Consider the following 20,110-nt stretch of genomic DNA (forward strand, 5'->3'; position numbering starts at 1 on the left):
AGGAGGTTCTGAAGAACCTGCTGCTGAATCCTCCAGAAGTTGTCCTGGTCACAGTTTCAGAAGGCATCATGTGTAAAGGTACTTTTCTAATACTAACACATGAAAAGTGCATTTATCAGATATGATATTGTCTGTAAGGCAATGCTCTTACAAGAATTTTATTCCAACCTAATTAGCAGCAAAATTTGTGCATTAGCTAGACAAAGGGATTCTAAGTTATTGCAGGCTTATTAAGAATCACTGACTAGGTGAAAATAATTTATACAGATAGATGTGGAAATACTTCGAAACCTGCTTCTTAAATGGATCTGTGTACCATGTGGATGCATGACGTCATGCAATGACGTTTATTTAAGTAAAAGAGCTGTATAAATAATTTAGCTATTTTGTTAGTAAACCCGGCATTTTTCTCATGAATGTGTTGGTCCTTTCAGTGAAGGAAAAGTGAATATGAAGTAATATGGACATAAAAGATAGCCATGTCTTTTCTGCAAGATTTGGTGAACATGTTTATTAATCTGAAAGTCTTGTTTATTGCTGTAATCTTCTAGGAAACAGTACTGAACTAAATATCTAGAGAAAGTAAAAAGCAGTGCTCCTCTTTGTGGTATTTAATGTGGTCCATCATAAGAGCAATGATAACATAATTATGCAATTATTGGTATATTTTCCCCTCTGGAGGCCTTATGTAGATGATTACCAGTGCACCTTTTAATGAAATTGCTACTATTTGATAAAATTACTGCCAAGACTTGAAATAATTAGAATTCACGATGCCAAAAGTCTTACATCTCCTTCCTTAGTTGAGCCTTTTTCAGATAGGCGTTAATTCAGATTGCAAAATGATTCAGTTTTCCAGCTTTCTCATTTATCTTCATTAAAACTACCTTTCCGCTGCATTTGAGAAAACATGCTTTCAAGCCCAAGTTGCTCATTACAAGGAACATTCATTCAAAATGGAAGCTGAAAGATACTGCACCTTTGAATGTAAATGTCAGTAAAGAGAAGTGAGAAGAAAAAGCCATTAAAGGAATAGGCTGGATGAATGACAGCTGAATTTGAATACACTGTGCATAACTGCACTTTCTCATTCCATCTAATCGCTCTCCGTAATTACTTGCTTTATAATTTGTTTATTTATGGGTGTAACAGATTATAAAACTAACTGTGGCAACAGCTAGTTAATAAGTAATTTTGGAAATTAAAGGGGAGAAGGCTTCTTCAGTAGGAGTAAGGATCAGTTTAAATGTATAAATCACAATGCTGACAGGTGTTTTGACAAATAGTTGCTCTTTTTTGCAAACCCTGCCTGTGTTTGTATACATACATGTATATGTATGTATATATCCTCTGTATTTTTCTTTGAATAAGAATTAGCAGGTAGTTGTTTTAAGCTTAGACCATTCTAGTTTGAAACAACCTGATAGGTCAGTCATGCTTTGGGTTTGGTTTTGTTTCTTAGCATGTTGCCTTCTGTGGTGGGAATTTTAGTTATAAGAGACCATTGTGTATTAATGTGCTGTGATAAAATGAATTAATCACCTAAAATAGGTTGTTGCTCAAAGCATTTCAAGATGAGTGACTAGACTGCTATAGTGCACATGGTGCTCCTTTAAAAACCAAACCCCACCTCCTACCCCTCAAAAAAAAAAACCTAGAAGAAGCCCCGAAGCCATGACTTGTCAGAAAAAGAGGATTCAGAAAGGTATCATACCCAGTCCTGAAAAGACACGTGGTGTTTGATCCCACTCTGGCCATTTAGTATTTGCGCTAAACTAGAATAATATTCAGCTACATGTCTGCCTTTGACAGATGCCTCTGTTAGCTGTATTAGCAGAGCGAGGCATGACAATCAGAAAGTGCAAGCTGCTTGTTAGGCAGGAAAAGTATCCTGTTCGCATGGCTGGAGTTCCTCATCCCAGCAAAGGCTGGGAGAAGAGAAAGGTGCATCTCTGTCTCTGGATGGTGCAGTTATTTCCCCCGGTCTCCTGCCTTGATAGAGTGTTGCTCTTTCATGTGTAGGACAGCTCTCACATGTTTGTTTTGGAGGTCATGTACAGCATCTGGTCTGCTAAGCCTGCTTCCAAAGTAAGGAAGCAAAGTACGATTAGCTGCATTGTTAATTGCTGTGATGAGACCCTCTGTACAGGATTTGCTGGCTTCCATCTACAAGCAGGGGATCAGTGCAGGTGTTCATGCTTGTCCTGCCTGTAGATCCTGTGAATGTCTCTCTCGGAAAGTGGGATGTGCGGGGGCTAGAGAGCTGTCTGGATTTGTCTTCCTGCCACCTGTCTTTGCTACTGAATGTTTCTGATTAACCGTGTCTCATTTGGAAGGGTGTATAACCTCTCTGCAGGTGACTGAGGAGACACCTGAGCTGGTTTTCTCTGCAAAAGGTAAACATCAAATGCCTTTTACATGTCCTGTGGAATGCCCTCCCAGGGCGTGAAGCATTTAGTGAGGCAGGTCCTTGTAGGAGCAATCTGAAACCGTGGAGCTGGAAGCCTTCTGTAGGCTGTCACTGCAAAGGGGCCTGTCTCACAGCCACAGTCAAGGTCCAACTGCCTCTGTGGTTCCCCACACTCCTGCCTCCACAGATGGTAAAGAAAACATTTATTCCAACCTCCTTCTACTTCCTCTCTTGGGTTTGCCATGAGTGGAAATTAGCTGTCTGGCTCCACATATGCTCTTTGTGTTGGGAGATACCTGTCTCTCCTTTATGATACCTGCAGATGGAGTTGATTTGGCTGTGCCTTTGAGTGCTGGGCTGGTGAGTTCTCGCCTTCTACCCTCCACGGTGTCCTTCCTCTGCCCCTTCCCATTCAGGGTGAAGGGTCTGGGAAGCTGGTTGAGAAGACAGTGGCTGACCTCATACAGCTGAGTAAATGCCAAAGCCCACACTAATCCACTCCCTTGGTTTTCTGCTTAGTGAAGAACAGCCTGTGAGATACAAAACTTTAGAGCACGTGCAAGCACAGGGGCTCTGTTTCTGCTTGGGAAGTGCATGGTGTTGAGCCTATTGGTCAGCAGATGGCACTGACTCTGTTAGATGGGTTAGAAAAAAACCACTTAGTTCTATGGGGCAGCCTAATCAGTCTAGACCCTGTACTACATGTCAAGTAGCAGTTATTTTTCAGTCTCTGAGATGAAGTTGGGGCAAAGGAGCCAGTCAGCATTTCTATCAACAAGGATTTGTGGCATTCGTACATTCCAAGAGTCCATGACGCTTGCAGGGGACCATCACATCTTTGGTCTTTTTTGGTCTATGTCTTCGAGGAAGACGCTAGCATGAGTGTTGTCATGGCTGTTTTTTTTGCAAAGTGAGAAGCTATACTGCTCGCCTTCTTTCCCCCTGCAGCCTAGCTGAAACAGGACCTGATGTAGCTTTCAGATCAAATCATTTAAAATTGACATTTGGCATTGCTAAACTTTTCATCTAGCATAAGGGAGAGTATCTGTTTAGTGAAGTGGAACAAAACAAGTGTGTGATAGTATCTCTCCTTTGAAAAATCTGGGAGATTTTATACATCAGATTAAATTAGAGTTGTTTCAGTGTGATTAACATGTGCGTTTGACACTGTTTGTTTCCTTGGGGCATGAAATGGCAGGACAATAAAAATATAATTGAAAAGGTCTTAAGTTCATCTCTATCATAGCATATGTCAAGTGTCACGGTGGCTTTAACAAATAAAATACAGAGTTGGAAAGGCGATACTCTTCAATTAGAGCAGCTAATACTGTAAAGAAGACCAGGCAGGCTTCTGGCTAGGACTTCTGCATTTGTGTAAAAGAGATGTTTTTGCTTCTGGTTTTCTTTCAGACCTGTAGGAGACTCGTTTGTCTGAAAACACGTTCATTTTTCCAGCAGCATTGGATATGCTGAAAGAGGATATTGCCTCTCTGCAAGCCATGCCTTGCTGATATCCCCAGACCACTGCATCTACAATAGTGCCACTACTTTAACTGATAAAGCATATCTCTTGTTTCTGCTCTCTTATGTTGTTGTAGATGAGAAACTGAAAAATGTGGTGAGTGAGGTCAGTGTGATAGCCCTTGAATTCAACCCAGTACCCAAAATGAAGAGGCGCTGAAAAGAAAGTAGTCTCTAATTGAATCGAATCAGCACAATCTTACCTGAAAGATACAGACATTTTGTTCCTTGAAGTTTAGCTCCTTGATGCACTAGTCATAGAAAAAATGTTAACTGATTTAGAAATCATGGTCATGCTTAGGTCATTGTTTTGTTGTGCAGTGTTTGTACAGCTTACGTGGGTCACCATATAAGGTCCTTCATGAAGGTTATGAAGAACCACAAGAGGAACAGGCTCAGAAGAGCCTGCTATGGGAGAGGCAGGGAGAAGGGATTTGCTCTTGCTGGGTAGCGGTTGGGTAGTGGTGCTTGCAGGTTACTGCCAGTCCTTTGGCTTGGCAGAAAGGATGGTACTGGATGTGAGCAGTTTGTGACTCTATTGTGAAGCCATGCTGTGTCTTGGGAGATGTTTAAGATAAGTTTAATTTGGAAGGGAGCAGGATAAGGCACAGACAGCAGTTGTGTTGTTTTGTTTTCTCTGAAAGTGATCTGTTGAGCTGTAGAGCTGCCACCAACTTCCTGTTCCTTTTAATGTTTAGCTAGGAGTTGAAAGAGGAAACTACCACAGAGGGACTAACCTGTTGGCCTAAGGTTATGCAGGAAATCTGTGGCAGACCTGAGAGTAAAATCCACACCACTTGACTCGTCATCTTACTCCATGGCAGTCTTATGTCTTTTGTTTGCTTGGCAGCTGGAGATGGTCTTTAGTTTCTTGTGAGTGTGATGGAGACTTGCACCTGACCTGCTTTTCCGTACTACAGCAATGTTGTGGCTGAGGCTGAAAAGCTCTCACATATTTTTTTTTTTTTCCAGGATGGTGCACTCCTTAGCCAAAGCTTTTTTTTTTTGTCTTGTTTTATTTTTTTTTTTGTTTGCACATCCCTTAATTGTTACAGGAACATTCTGTTGTCCTTAATCATATCCCTGCAATTTGACCTGCATTTCCTATCAGTATTATCTAGAGCTATTTAATTTTTTGATTCCTCCAGCCGGGTTTTCCAGATGTTCTTTCTGCATGTAGAAATCACAACTGCTGTACTCCCCCTCTTTCCACCCTCTTCCTTCATTTTTAGGACCTAGGAAGCTGCTTGTAATATATTTGTATATTCTGCTTCTTTGTTCAGTTACACAGCCTTGTTCACAAGTGATCCCATCATTTTAGCTTTTCACTCACATTTGTTATATTACGAGGAGATGCTAGGGTAGTCGAAGTGACTCTTTTCTGCTGTGAGACACACATTTGAAACATCCAAAATAGATCTTGGGCTGTCCATCTCTGACTGAGCATTGCAGTTCATTTTATGGGTTTTTATTATATTGTTAATTATTTAATATTTGCCATTATCAACATACTTTATTAGCATGTAATAATTGCCTGCCAGTTGCCCTTGAGGACAACTCTAAAGGATCATCCAGGAGCCCAGTGTGATACTCTAGCTATGCAGTGTATGGGCAGTATTGTACGTTTCACAGTGAGATCCACAGCCTGTGATGACAGTGGGATCATCTACTAGCCTGCAGGGGCAAAGGATGGGTTTCCTCTCTTCCCCTTGTCCTGAGGAAGTCCCTGTGGTCAGATGGGCTTCACTAAGGTGGGAATACTCAGCTGAATAATGAAGTAGTGGTCCATCTCCTTTTCCAAAGTGTAAGGAGATGGGGGGGGGTGGTGTGCCCAGATGCAGGTTAGATGACAGAGTAAGGATGTATACCCTCACCTGGAAATTCAGTAAAGACGTAATGGGTTCCTCCGTCCTCTTGCTCAGAAAGTTTACAATCCTGCTGATGAATACTAAAATCATTGTTCTGACTATGGTACTTATGAAGCCCTGGATAGAGACAGCAGGTGCTGCATCCTGTGGGGTTTGGTAGATATCTTACCATCCCTGGAATATATATCCTGCCTACAGAACTGATCCACGTATTATTAGTGTTAGTGTCACAGTTGTGGTTGCGTGCTTAGGACTGGTGTTACTGGAGTGCACAAGAGCAACAGTGGGCCTGGAAGGGCCCCATCATGCCTCAGGTGCAGTACAAATGGAGCAGTCTCGGATGCGAGGCATTAGCCGTCTGAGGAAAGATCAAGAGATAGCAGATGGACACAAGCTGTGGAGATTAGTACACTGGATTACAAGTTGTTGGTTAAACTCTCAGATTTCTGTTGCTTAATTATTCCTCCAAAAAGAAGATACAAAGTCATTTCCATCTTTCTGAGCACCATTTTAATTCTTTTTTTGAAGACAGGCCATATTTAGTTACAGAATACCAAGCACATCTGATAGGCCTTGTGTTTACAACCTTTTGTCCTTATGCTGCCATGCTTTTCTGGAAGATACATTATTTTCAGAAGGGAACAAAAAATCCCTTTAGATTGTGAAAATCCTTTATACAAAGCATTAGTTCAATTTGTAAATTGTTTTGCTGAGAATTTGTAGGCTGCATGAGAGGAGCCAGAGCACGGTTGTCTCAAAATATGAGCGATGGTTTTAACTGGAATATTGTGGCTTTTGTTGTGGAGTGCCACAGTGTGTTTGTTCCCTCTTTGCCTTTCTTTCCTCAGTTCTGGTACATAATGTATTTCTTGTGCCTCTGGATGGAGTCACGCTCTGCAATGGTGTTTACCACCTTTAAAAGCCTTCCAAAAATTTGCTAGATAGTCCTGATAATAAGTGTTACAAAATTTTGAACGCCTAACCTGAATGGAAGAGGAATAGGTACTAGAAGAAATAGTAGGTAAATAGTAGGTGAAAGTCACAAACATCGCATAAAAATATGAGTTTATGTTTTTCTTATCTTTCAAGCAATTATTATTTCTGAAATGCTTGTTTATATGTTTGGTCATGTGACTTTTTGTAGAGGATTAGTGGACCTTGTGGAAGATTTCTGGTGGTGCTGGAAAAACAGGTGCTGGTGGACTGCCTGTTGGTTTTAGCACTGATAAATAAATCTTCATCTGAGGGAGCTGGGGAGAGAACAAGGGGTCTCTCCAAAACCCAAGCCACAGACAAAGTAATGAGACTGCAGGTGGTCTGACTGCCCTTTGCTTCCTACTCTGTGGTGGATTTGTCAGGAAGAGGAGCAGTTACCTGACCTGGTCTTAATCCAGTATATACCTTAAGAACAACTAAAGCTGCAAGATGAGATGAGTGAATTAAGTCTGGAGTATATAATCTCATCCCAACTAATTATCCGATTGTTTTGCTTGAACGTCTGTTATCTGTGTGGGTAGGGAAATTCAGCCTCTGAATGAGCTGCAGAGTGTGTTTTTCCACACGAGTGGTGTCTTGGGGTTTGAGAAATATTTCCCCCACCCCCTCAGCTCAGACGTGGCTGTTATACATACAGTCCAACTGTGCAGCGCTGTGCCGTGTGTTGGTGAGGTATCGGGTGATGGTTATTCCTAGGACTGAAGAGCCAGTCTTCAAGGGAAAGGTTTGTGGCTGCAGCACCCAGCAGTGTTTGCACACATCACAGTGATGTGTATGGTGTGACAGATCCACACTCCTTTAGTAGGTCAGTTTTGACATTAATTTAGGCACTGCTACCCCTGATCTGTCCCTTTCCTCTGCAAAACTGTTGGCAACACCCTACGTTTGACCTTCATGACCCCTTGTGCCCTAGAGTTGAGTGGTTAAGTGGATTTGGGAAGGAAGGGAAGCCCAGCGCCTGTCTCTGCAGTACATACCAGACTGGTTTTGTCTGGGCATTTTGGAGGCTACCCTTACCCCATGTGTCGCTAATCCACTGTATAAATACCCAGGAGAGAAGGGGAGGGAGCAGTTCAGCAAGTCAGGCTGTGTGGCGTTTCCTCAGGGGCAAGCAAATAGGTTTCTTTTCTGCATGGCTCTGGGGCTTTTTCAATGAAGTAACCCTGTGCTGCAGCTGAGATGTCTCTGCTTAGGCCCATGGATGATGCAGAGGCTGCAGTAAGGTCTGGGGAGGAGACGTCCCCTGTCTGTGCACACGTGTATGTTGTGCCTCAGAACTTTCTGTTGGCTGCAAATGCGTTTCTGTTCATGCAGCCAAGGTGTCCTGGTGGGTTTTGTTGTTGCTGAAAGGAGAGGGTAGGTGCTGCATTGTTAGGCTTTGTGCTTTCAGAGGCATGCAGCCATCAGTGGTGTCGTGACAACAGGAATGCCGTGCACAGCTCAGGCCATTGGGCTGGTGTGCTTCCCTGTGCTACATGTTCCATGTGAACTGTTAGGAGCTGAGACTGGGCCAGTGCCAGAATTGTCTCTTGTGGTCATCAAGGAGGGCTGCCCTGCAGTGTGGTGAGGGGACCTGATGCCGTGGTCCTTGGTGATGGGGCAGGGGTGGGCAGAGGGGTCGTTCCAGCCTGAGCAGATGCACACCTCCACTGGCAGAGCCCAGGATGAGACCTTGCTGGCCATAATCAGGGAGTAATGCCAGTGAAGGATATCCCCATCTTCTGCTTTCCTGAGGCCTTTCCCGACTCATCTGAGGAAGTAGTGACGTAGTGCTTTATATAGCATTGCACATTTGCTATTTTGTGCAGCGCATGTCTTATTCCCTTGAAGCACCCTATGGTCTGTGGGAAGCAGCAGAGAAGTCTTCTAAAGACATCCCCATGAAGGATCTATATGGTCTTTCCTGAGGCCTTGGCACGGGTCTTTGCCTTCTGCCTTTTCTGGTGCTGAAAACTGCTTGCTCTGATCTGAGGAGTTTGCAAATCAGAGGTCTCCTTGCCTCTCCTTACCCTGCTGTCAGGCCCCTCACTGTTCTGGGCAAAGGGTTAAAACCCCAGCTTTTCTGTCTGCAGAATCACTGCTGGCTGGGACCTGCGCTCCTTTGTCCTGCAACTTTCGCTCTTCATGTTTGAGCTGCTGTGTCACAGATCAGGTTCACACCTGCATTTTGAGGTAGCAGACTTGAAATTCAGAAGGTTTTTTTTTCTGCCTTTTTCTGGCAATTATTATTTCTAGCGTGGTTGTTTATGCGTTCAGTCACAGAAGTGTATATGCAGGGTCAGTGGACCTCATGGAAAATTTCTGGTGATTGTAGAAAAATGACTGCCTGTTTCATTTAGTATTGATAAATAAATTTTAATCCAAGGGAGCTGGAGAGAGAACAAGGACTCTCTCCAAAACCCAAGCCACGAACAAAGTAATGAGACTCTGCAGGTGGTCGGACTGTCCTTTGCTTCCTACTCTGTGGTGGATTTGTCAGGAAGAGGAACAGTTACCTGACCTGTTCTTAATCCAGTATATATGTTAAGAACAACTAAAGCTGTGAGATGGGTGCATTAAGCCTGGAATGTATAACCTTATCCCAACTAATTACCCAACTGTTTTGCTTGAACGTCTGTTGTTATCTGTGTGGGTAGGGAAGTTCAGCCTCTGAATGGAGCTGCAGAGTGTTTTTTTGAATGCAAGTAGTATTTTCAGTGGCATGACTCTGCTACTACATATGGATATTGTATAATCTTGTACAACTGTGCTTCACAAGAGAGATGTTAGTGAACTGCACAATTATTGTAAGCTAAGGATTACTTGTAGGACTAAAGAGCTACTCTGAAATGGGAAGGGTTTGTTCCTACAAGACCAACTCAGTATTTGCATATATTCTTCTGATGTTCATGCAGGTCCATAGTAGTAAGAGTTTATCTACTTTTCCACTAGGAACTCCATTTTGTAGGTTTGCAAAGACTTTCACTTCAGGGATATGCTAACTTTGCAATCCCCTTAATTTATTTTAACACGGGGGTCAAAGTAGCCTGAATGAGCTTCTTTCTTCAGGTACTAAGTGTAAGTTGGGAAGTGGTTGGGAACTGTGAATTGAAGCTGCCAATTTTACACAGCTTTATTTTCTGAGAACTTTTTAACTTATGTTATGGTGTGTTCAGTTAAAAAGAAGCTAAAAGATCATTTAGGGCGCTTTTGATGGCTGGGTGATTGGTGCCTCAGTGAAATTGATTTGGTAGTGTTGTTATGGAAGCTTGAAGAATATTGTACATGAAATTTCTTTGGTGGTAAGAGATGATGAATTAGGACTTCAACTGAAGAAATGAACAAGTATAGAAAGTATATACCAATGCCTTCATTAAACTGGACACTTCTAATCTGTGAGTGGAGCTTCCGAATACATGAGAGAACAGTTAAAAAACGATAACTGTTCAGCAAGGAAACTTTAGTTCTTGGCAACATACTGAGTAAATGACAAAGAATGATTAAAAGTGCTGCCATGTAGAATCAGGCTCATATGTTCTTGAATTTAATTTTTAAATAGCTTGGGTCTGTTCCCATTCAAAAGCTAAACCATTGCAGAAACTGGTGCATCTGGAACTAGTTTCAAATGGTTTTTAAAGGCCAGTTTCCATCTGCAGTGGTTATTTGCTCTGTGTGCAGAACTCTTACGAGCCAAAAGGTGTCTGCAGAATCGCACAGTGCCATTGGAGCTTCATATTTTTAAGAAATAACTCCCAAAATATTAACTGCACTTATACAACTATGAATAAAAATTTTGCTGCAGAAAAAGGAAAAGTGTTATATTGACAGGCATTGTATTTTGTGCTTTTTTGTCTTCCAGGTGGTTCACTGCCCACTGAAGAATCTTCACTGATTGTGAATAAAGGGGAAGAGTTAAGGCTGACATGCAATGAGGATGGACCTGTGACTTGGAATTTCCAGAACTCTGACCCATCGGCAAAAGCAAGGAGTTCCTATGGGAAAGAGTGGTACACCAAAAATGCAACTGTCAGAGACATAGGAAGATATATATGCAAAAGCAAAGGGAGTACCATCACCTCTTTTTACGTTTTTGTTAAAGGTAAACATCAATGAAGGCATTATTTTTGCTTGTCCCCCCCAAATATTAGGACAGTAAATGCCAGAGGAGGGGGATGGATTTTGGGTATAGGAGGAGAACACAGTTGGATAGAAGAGATCTTCTTCCCTGTCCAGCAGAAAGAAAACTTACTCCCAGCTTTGTTTGCAGTGGCCTTTGTCACCAGAGCAAAGTTCTGGGTGAGTTTGTCTTTGCATCGCTTTTGGTTTTTGGTGAAATATACCTGATCTCTCTTTCTAAAACCTAGCCAAGTAACCTGAAGCAGTTGTCTGAGTCAGTTGTACTGTGAGGAAGCAAGCAGTATGCAGAAATGTCATTTTAATTCCATGCCATACATCAGTATGGAGTCATGTAAGGTTTGGCCCCAAGCTCTTGATTTACTGAGGCAGTTTGCTAAAGGATTTGGCTTTTTGAGGCTGCACTCTCAGGCTTGAGCCAGCAGGCAGCAATGATTCCTCTGCCTCCAGCTCTTGATCTACCTTGTTACTGGTCAGAAATGTCTCAGATGGCAAAAAAGTGCCTCTGCTCTGACACATTTTCACAATCCTTTCTTCTTCTTTGTGCAGTGTTTTCTTCAGATTTCTTCTCTTCTTTTCTTGCTCCCGTATCTGTGGCTTCATCAGCTGCCCTCAAGCTGAGAGTTTACCATGCCCAGTATTCTTTTTTCCTTTCCAAAGAAGAGAGCTATTTTGCTTCTTTTTCACATACTTTTGGTGGTCTTTTGTCTCTGTTGATGGACAAAAGTCCTTCAGCATCCACTTTCTTGGAGACAGTATTCCTTGTCCAACAGACATTGTCTTGAGCCTCCTCTGAACCCAGCCAGTCCTTTGAGAATTACTGCAAGGTCGTTCTCCAACACAGGGAGATGCCAGTACAGCACAGTGAAGAGTAATTTTTCCAAGGGGAGATACCTGACATAGTGGCCACACAATTTAAATAGTGCTGCTTTAACTGCTCTTGAGTTGTCCAACCTTGAATGAGTTTTCTTGACCTTCTGTGTTTCTCTGAGACTATGGTTAAAGGAAACCTGACATGTATTTTACCTACATGTTACAAACACTGTTGAGTTTATCTACCATGACTGTTTTCCTGAAGGTCATGGTAATTATCCTAAACAACTGTGATCATAGAGATCTTTGTGCCTTCCATTACATGACTGACTTCTTCACCTCAGGATATCAGGCAACCCTCCCACTGAGCATGGTTAGCAAAGCATCACAGAAGTTGTGTGGCCCTCATGCAACATATTTATTTCTTTGTCTTAATTGTGTGAAAAATGTGCAAGCTTCACTTCGACAAGTTCCTAGCAGTAACATAAGTATGTTTGTGAGGTTGGCCATAATTTTGCAATAAACTGTGGCTTAATGACATCTTACATTGCCTTGAAGATGCTACCATGAGCTCAGCTGCTTATGGAGTTGTCAAAAGCACGCCATATGCTTTCTGCTTGTAAAGCTGGGAATGAAGAGAGAACAGGGTCATGAACCTTGAACCTGTGCAGTCCCAGCTGGCATGCAAAATGGTGGCAGCTGTTTATCTTTTATGCCCATCTGGATCTATTAAAACAACTTTTCTAAGCTTCTGGGATCAAGGATGACACAGTGTTGACAGACTGTAAGGTGCTTACCTCTTTCACCTTTCTGCTTTGGCAGAAAGTATGTATGTTGTGTCTATAGAAGCAGTATGTGTCCCTATCCAGGAAAGTTTAGTGAAGATCAAGCTAGTTCAGATACCTACTCAAGAGAGAAAAATCTGTTAATTTTGATCTCAAGTCTTCTCAAACACAAGCAATGATAAGTACCACCACATCTTGTGTTGGAAATCTAAGGTGTGCCCCAAAAGCAAGTGCTACGCAAGATGCACCTGCGATGGAAAGCCATGAGGGGAAGAACATGACGTTGAGGTCATGTTTGTGACCCTCCTTGTGCCTGGATTCCCTACAGCAAATAGTTTCATGTCTTCTCACCATGGTGTCTCCCTTCCATAGAGGGGTGGAAGACAGGAGGGGAGCACCTCAGCAATTCTGCTTGCCCCAACCAAGGTCTTCCTTGCAATTTCAGCTGTTAGTGAAACAGGTCTTTGTTTCTTGCTTCTATTTTCAATAATGTCTTTTTTCTTTTTTCTTTCTTGTGGAGCCATGCTTACTGTATAGTGAAGATGTCTTGGTTCTGTTCATATTGGAGAAAAAGTGGACTGAGAGGAAACCAACCAGTGAAGTCTCTGTAAGCGGGGACATTTAGATCAGCTCTTCTGGTCTACACTTTTCTAGCTCAGGTGTGACAGATATTCATAGCATTTCTCTTCAGTATCTTTGTGTGCAAAACGTCACACTTCAGTTCTGTTCAGCCATGCTGAACTTTTTCATTTGTTCCTAGTCTCCATTCTCTATTTCCAGACTGATGCTTCAGAGCTTTTAGTTTGTGGGGGCTTTTCAAGTGGCAGTATCAAATGAGCTTAAACCTACACCCTCACTTTAAGCTAGCAACCAGCCAGTAACTTCTCTGTTCATTGATGACCAACTTTCAACTTTGCATTTCATAATTGCCTACATTAATGTCCCATGATTCATTTTCAGCCTGGTACTTCTTGTCTTAAACACAATTGTGTCCATTGTGTCCATCATCTTAACCAAATTCTTTTCAGTCTTCTCTGTTAAGTTAAGGTTTGTTGATCTCTAATAATTCAAATTGTATAAAGCCAGTTTGCAAAAAAAGAAAGAAAACTTTTCCCTCTGTTTCTGCATGTCTAATTCATGCCACTCTGTAGCGGGGGCAGATGGGAGCAGAAATAACCTTTTACAGAATATTAGTCACCACACCATCCTTTATTTTTGTCTGTTATTAATGGCCAGGTTCTTAGCATTTCAAGGTCATTGCCTATCATGCTTTGGCTTTGATTGTAAAAGTGTTTCAAGTACTGTTAAAGTACTGTTTGAGTTCTGTGGTTGGCTGACGTGATATGCTTTAGAGAAGTTACCTTGTGAAAGATTACATGATGATTTTTCAATTAGATATGCTGTTTGTATGCCCAGATTTTTGATTTTTTTTTTAAAGGAGACTGAAAATAACTCCAGCTTTCAGGGAAGGGAGAGAGAGAGAGAAGTTGCTAGGTGCTTCCTCTAGCAGCAATGTGTGCTCATATAGATTATGTGTTTTACAGAAGTGAAAACCATAATTTAGGTCCTTTTCGACTTCCATTTGCTCATAAATTTTTTCAAAATCCTACTGTGGGCATGAAACCTTGCAGCCCTGCCACTAGCTAAAAGCAAATTATTTTTAATCGTCTGTAAAACTCTGTTTACGGTTGTTGGGAATGGAGAGTGGAGGTTTTGGAGCTAAACAAGGAAAAAACAGTCTCCATCTCCAGTTATAAAACCAGTAAGATTATTTTTAATGCACATGATTCTTTAGTGTGTCTGGCATTGAATGCTGCTGCACATTTCCTGTTGTGCTGCTTTTTTAAGACGAAATGTAATGTCTCTTGGTAAACATGAATTGGGTAATACTTGGGCTTACTGGCTGAATGTAAAACTTTCTTTGATGTAAATTCCAGTTGCAGAGTTAGAGTCATCAGAAGTTCCCTGTGCAATGTCAGCTGCTCTGACAGGTCTTTGCGTTTCTTTACAGATCCGAATGTACTCTTCCTTGTTGATTCTCTGATCTATGGAAAAGAAGACAGTGACATCGTGCTAGTGTGCCCGTTAACAGATCCAGATGTTTCAAATTTCACACTGAGAAAATGCGATGGCAAACCTCTCCCCAAAAATATGACGTTCATTCCGAATCCCCAGAAAGGCATCATTATAAAGAATGTACAGAGGTCATTTAAGGGCTGCTACCAGTGCTTGGCCAAGCACAACGGAGTTGAGAAGATATCAGAGCACATTTTCCTGAATGTGAGGCCAGGTAACACAGAATTTTTGTCTTCTTGTAGAGCACCTGATTTTACCCTTCACCTTTCAGGAGCTGATGGGAAGTGTGGTGAAGCCTCACTTTGTGTTCACATATTGTCGTGGGTAGGCTGGGACTGGTGGTGGACTCCCCTGGAGGCTTTTGGAGTCTTCTTCTACTCAAAGCCAGAGGTGGTTATGCATTAGGGAATTGCTATGTGGCACTTGTGACCACTGCAGACTGTCCTGAGGAAGGTGGTGGACTTAGAAAGCTAGTTCTGGAAAAGTTGTTTCAGAGCACATGTTGATCTCATGACACTTGCCTTCTGGCTGCACTGAGCAGGTTTGGCCATGATTGCTTTTATTTTCTATTCCTGGTGATTTCCAGGTGGTTTTTTTCACCACTCTAAGGAGTGTGGGTTGTGCTGTTAATCTTTGAGGACAAGCCAGTGCCCTGAGGTTTGTGCAGGTCTGTGCAGGCAAGGTGGAGATTTGGATGCCTAACTCACATGTCTGTTGCCCACAAGTGACAGCAGGAGGAACTGAGTGATGACATTGAATAACAGGGATTCAGCGGAATCATAGAATCACTAAGTTGGAAAGGACCCACTGGATCATCAAGTCCAAGCATTCCTAACAATTCCTAAACCAGCATAGGGCCCTTGTTTGTCTCCATCTGTGGAGGAGACGTCCCCTGTCTGTGCACACATGTATGTTGTGCCTCAGAACTTTCTGTTGGCTGCAAATGTGTTTCTGTTCATGCGGCCAAGGTGTCCTGGTGGGTTTTGTTGTTGCTGAAAGGAGAGGGTAGGTGCTGCATTGTTAGGCTTTGTGCTTTCAGAGGCATGCAGCCATCAGTGATGTCGTGACAACAGGAATGCCGCGCTGGTGGTGCTGTCGAGGCTGCTGCTGGAGGTGGGTTTGTGCAGCTCAGGCCAGTGGGCTGGTGTGCTTCCCCGTGCTGTGTTCCATCTGAAGTGTTAGGAGCTGAGACTGGGCCAGTGCCAGAATTGTCTCTTCTGGTGGTGAATGAGGGGCTGCCCTGCAGTGTGGTGAGGGGACATGGTGTTTGCTCCATAGGAAGGGCTCTGTGACCGGGCTGTGTGACCTGCCCAGTGCGGTGCTCCTTGGTGATGGGGCAGGGGTGGGCAGCAGAGGCCATCTCAAGTACCCAGCTTGTAAAATTGAAGAAGTCTTTTTTGTGGTTATTTGGAAACTCTGATATAGTGAATTTTAATGAATAATAAATTTTAATTAATGAGAAGAGAATAAAAGTTTAATCAGTAGAGGCATCTCTAGCATTCTCCTTTGACGATAAAAATCAAGTCCTTTCTTGCTGTCCCTGTTATTTGTGCTGTAACAAGTTTTTTTTTCCAACCGTTTCTTCAGCGATGGCCAAAGAAAGCAAGCAGTTGATTGATATAACTGGCATTCCTCTGACACAGGAGAGTGCAAGTTGTAATATTGGACTGTTACATTTTTTATGGGATGAAAGTCTGGACTTGCTCAACATAGCAGTGACTTCAGATGGGAGGGTGCTGACCAACACCAGTGGCCCACTGATCCTGGGCCTGGGCAGGCGGCCGGTGGGACCTGGGCGCTCTGCCTGTGTTCTCTGTGTGTGGGAAAGCGTGCAGTGAGTGGAAGCATCTGCTGGAGGCCACCAGCAGCAGCAGCATTGTTGTCCTCAGTGGTGTAACTACTAAGCTGTTGTGTTCAGTCCTTACTGAGTTTACTAGGTAAAACTCCCATTTTCTCCTCGGCTAAAGGTTTAAGTACATTATAGAACTTTGGTGGACAATGTTTTTGTAATCATAACCGTGGCACTTAAACCTGCAGACCTGAGCTTCTGGTGCCAAAAGACAGAAGAAGCATCCATGGAACAGGGAGCTGTGTAGGTGTACTCAGGCTTACACAGCCCCGCTACGATAGCACAGGGAGTGTTTATGTTCAGCCCTTCTCAAAACAATGAGGAACTTTGTGGCCTTATGGCTTTCTTTCAGTTGTCTGTAGATGTTGCTATTGGGTGAGAACACAGCATGCCTTCTGCACTGGCTTCCTCCTGTCTCTTGGGTCTGCTGAATACCAGGGGGAGAATTTTATGTGGGTTTGTATCTGAGGAGAACAAACATGTTTCTTTGTTCTCTTCTATAGAACATGAGGAAAACATTATTGTTAAAGTATGAATGGCTGAAAAGCATGGCGCTTTCCTAAGTTTGATATAATTTACCTAAGACAACTACAAAGCCTGTGTCAGGGCAGGAAGAGAGTCTGGAAGGGCTTATCTGATATATGTTGCATTTGCAGTTCAAAAGTGAGTCTTCCTGCATAAAAAAAACTAGTGGTAAGTTCTCTGTAGTTTCATTTATGGAAAATTTGAAGAAAGGATGAAGAAAAGCTGAGGACTGTGGAGGGAACAGAGAAAGAGCTGAAGAGATTTGTGGAGATAAGAAACACGTAGTCCTCAGATATATTTGACTGTTGACCAAAGTCACCCTGAAGCAGAGTAGAGGCACAGCTAGCCCATGGCTGCTGGTAACCACCTACCTCTTGGGTGACAAACTTGTCTGTAGTCTTGGCACCAGCCATCTCCGTGAACCATCACAGAAGTTCTTGAGCTGTAGCTGTCCTTCCTAGTCTGCCCAGAGGCTTGTCAGGGACATGTTGGACTGTACTTCATGTCAGCTGTAGTAATTTGTAATTAAAAGTTGCAGTTCATACTAGGCTAAGGTTCTTCAGTGGCTGTGTTTTCAGTTCTAGAGTGCAACTTTTTGATCGCTGTGATGGAATGAATCATATCATTGAAGATTCAACATTGTTCAAGTTTTTTCATGCAAGTTGCTATGCTGTAACAAGTATTATCTAACTGAAGTGTAATTTGAAGGGAGTTTGAAGCAGAAATATGCTTGTTGTAAAGGAACAACTGTGTAATATGTAAAAGAAATTTGAATACCTCTTGAAGACCTGAAATTCTACAGGAAAGTTAATGACCTGATTTTTATTTTGCCTTGGAAGCTCTCAAGCTAATGAAAAGTAATGTACTTTTAAATTGTTTTCCAGTTCACAAAGCTCTTCCTGTCATCAGCTTATCCAAAACCTACGAGCTTCTCAAAGAAGGGGAAGGATTTGAAGTTACATGCATAATCACAGATGTGGATAGCAGTGTACAAACTAATTGGATTTCTCACAAAAGTGTGGTGAGTTCCTTTAATTTTATCATAAATATATGATACGCAAGCTCGCTGTAGATGTTCACATGCTTGTCTATACCTGATACCTGATGCTGGATTGGTTTGGCTTTGCAGCATTTCCAAAGGTCTTGCATCCCACAGACTGGTGAGAGGCCAGCGACAACTGTCTCATGCCCATGTGGACAGCTGAGAGGAAGACCGTCTCTTCCCAGACATAAATTAAAGTTAGGTTCTTCAATGTGAAGTTTAGGTGACCTCTGTTGCGCTGCCTAAATACAGAAGCAAGGAGTGCCTACACATCACATTGCAATCAATGGGAGCTGCAAATATCAACACATGGACTGCAAATTACATATTCTAGTCGTTATCATTAACAGTAAAATACCTGCTAATTAGCATGGGATTGTATGTGACAGGAATAGTAGTAAGCCTTTGCAGGAATGATTAATTCATTTAAATTACATGGTGTGCCTCACTATCTGGGAGAGTTCTGAAAAATGAATCCATGAACTGACTTCTGTTTGTAGTGATAGATGAAGTTACTGCTTGGCATCACCAAATTAAATTATTGACAGGTTACATGCTCCAGGAGAGTTTATTCCTGGCAGCACAGCTATTCTGCAGACGAGGGGCAGAGAGATCCCCTCCCCTGGTCAACCAGCATGCTACCAGCTCTGCCTTTGAAATGAGCAGCAGGCACTGGGTTGTTTTTAAAGACGCTACTTGGTCTTCTGGGTATACACTGAAGCTTAAATGAATTAAAAGCCCTTGTGAAGACCTGTTAGTAATTCCCGCCATGTACACTCCCATGCTAATTGGTTGGTCTTTTTCTGCTAACAGTAGTGACTAGAATACATAATTCTCGGTCCATGTGTATATGGCAAAAAAAAAGGCTTCTGTGATGCTGTAATGTTTAGATAAAGCACATCTCCTTGAGCAGATAGCAAATGGGAGGCCCATTCCCTGGGGCTGGGTATGCCATGCTTAGCTCATCCACTGGCTCTGGCAGAGCTGCTCTTGTTAAGTGCTCAGTGCCCCAGAAATCCCACTTCACTGCTCTGAAGGTTGAGAAGATCTACATGACCTGAAGGTGGCATGGAACATGCAGATGGAACTTTTGGTCCTGTGCCAAGTTCTGAACTTGAACAAGATAAAGAACTGCAAGTTCTTTATCTGAGATCTTAGTTTCTTCTTTCATTCCTTTCTCTTTTCTTTGTTCAGTGTGATGAAATCAGGGCCTTCCCGTAAGTTTTCATCCTTTATCACTTTTGATTTTACAAGTAAAAGCTACAAAGAAAATATCTTTGACCAAATAAATTTGACCTTTCTGGTAAATAGCAGGGGATGCTTTCTTTTAAATATTGACTGTCAAATTAAATTTTGTTCTGAAACAGGATTCATAAAATTAATGTTTAAATATATGCAGAATTACAGTTTGTCTGGAATAAGCGAGAGATAAAAAAACCCACCATGTTTTCTTTGTATGACTGAAGTTATCACCACTTTTAAAAATTAATACTTGTAATAAGCAAACACATCCATACAAAACAAAGCTCTATTTGTGATTATTATAGCTTGGGAGGAATCAAAATTGCATTGAGAAGATTAAATTTGTCTGGAAACTCTTGAAACCTCCAAGAATTGAAATAATTCTACGAGAAAAAGCATAACAACTCCAGGTCTGCACTTGGATTAATAATGTAAATTTATCAGTCTTTCCAACACACTGAGCATTCTCACAGAAACTGAAGTCAACACCTCAAAGGATTTATTTTTTTTCTATGCATACGTGGGCATAGAGTCATGATATACTTAATGCTTCGAAAAGTGAATGAAGTCTCAAGTTGCCTTTTGGATTAATAAATCTAGATTGCTATGGACCAAGAATTAGAGTGGGTATCGAAGGAAGGATTCTGTGTAAAGCCTGCTGCCAGCAGGTCTGTCTGCAGTATGTCTGCAATGAAGAGATACCGCAGTCTTGGGGCATAGAGCAACCCAGTTTAAAATGAAGCTAAAGCAACTTAAATTCTCTCTTGTCATTCACTGGGAAGCACTGTAACTGTTAGAGAGTTCAGTGATTTTTAGGCACCACCTAAGTGCTAAACCAGACTTCAGAGTTTCAATGACTTTTTATAATAG

At 42.2% G+C, this 20,110-nt stretch overlaps 1 protein-coding gene across 2 annotated transcripts in view; it reads left to right on the forward strand.

The window, feature by feature from the left end:
• Nucleotides 1–20,110, forward strand: part of KIT (KIT proto-oncogene, receptor tyrosine kinase) — a 55,505-nt gene that overhangs the window by 8,047 nt on the left and 27,348 nt on the right. The window contains exons 1-4 of one of the 2 annotated variants that reach the window (XM_054065986.1): nucleotides 54–78; nucleotides 10,634–10,873; nucleotides 14,518–14,796; nucleotides 17,841–17,977. In XM_054065986.1, coding sequence (XP_053921961.1) covers nucleotides 69–78; nucleotides 10,634–10,873; nucleotides 14,518–14,796; nucleotides 17,841–17,977 — 666 coding nt within the window. In that variant the 5' untranslated portion in view covers nucleotides 54–68. Of the gene's footprint in view, nucleotides 1–53; nucleotides 79–10,633; nucleotides 10,874–14,517; nucleotides 14,797–17,840; nucleotides 17,978–20,110 lie in introns of those variants that run through there. The other variant, XM_054065985.1, reaches the window with a different exon arrangement.

The sequence above is a fragment of the Cuculus canorus genome, chromosome 4 (genome assembly GCF_017976375.1).
Source record: "Cuculus canorus isolate bCucCan1 chromosome 4, bCucCan1.pri, whole genome shotgun sequence".
Taxonomy (NCBI): domain Eukaryota; kingdom Metazoa; phylum Chordata; class Aves; order Cuculiformes; family Cuculidae; genus Cuculus; species Cuculus canorus.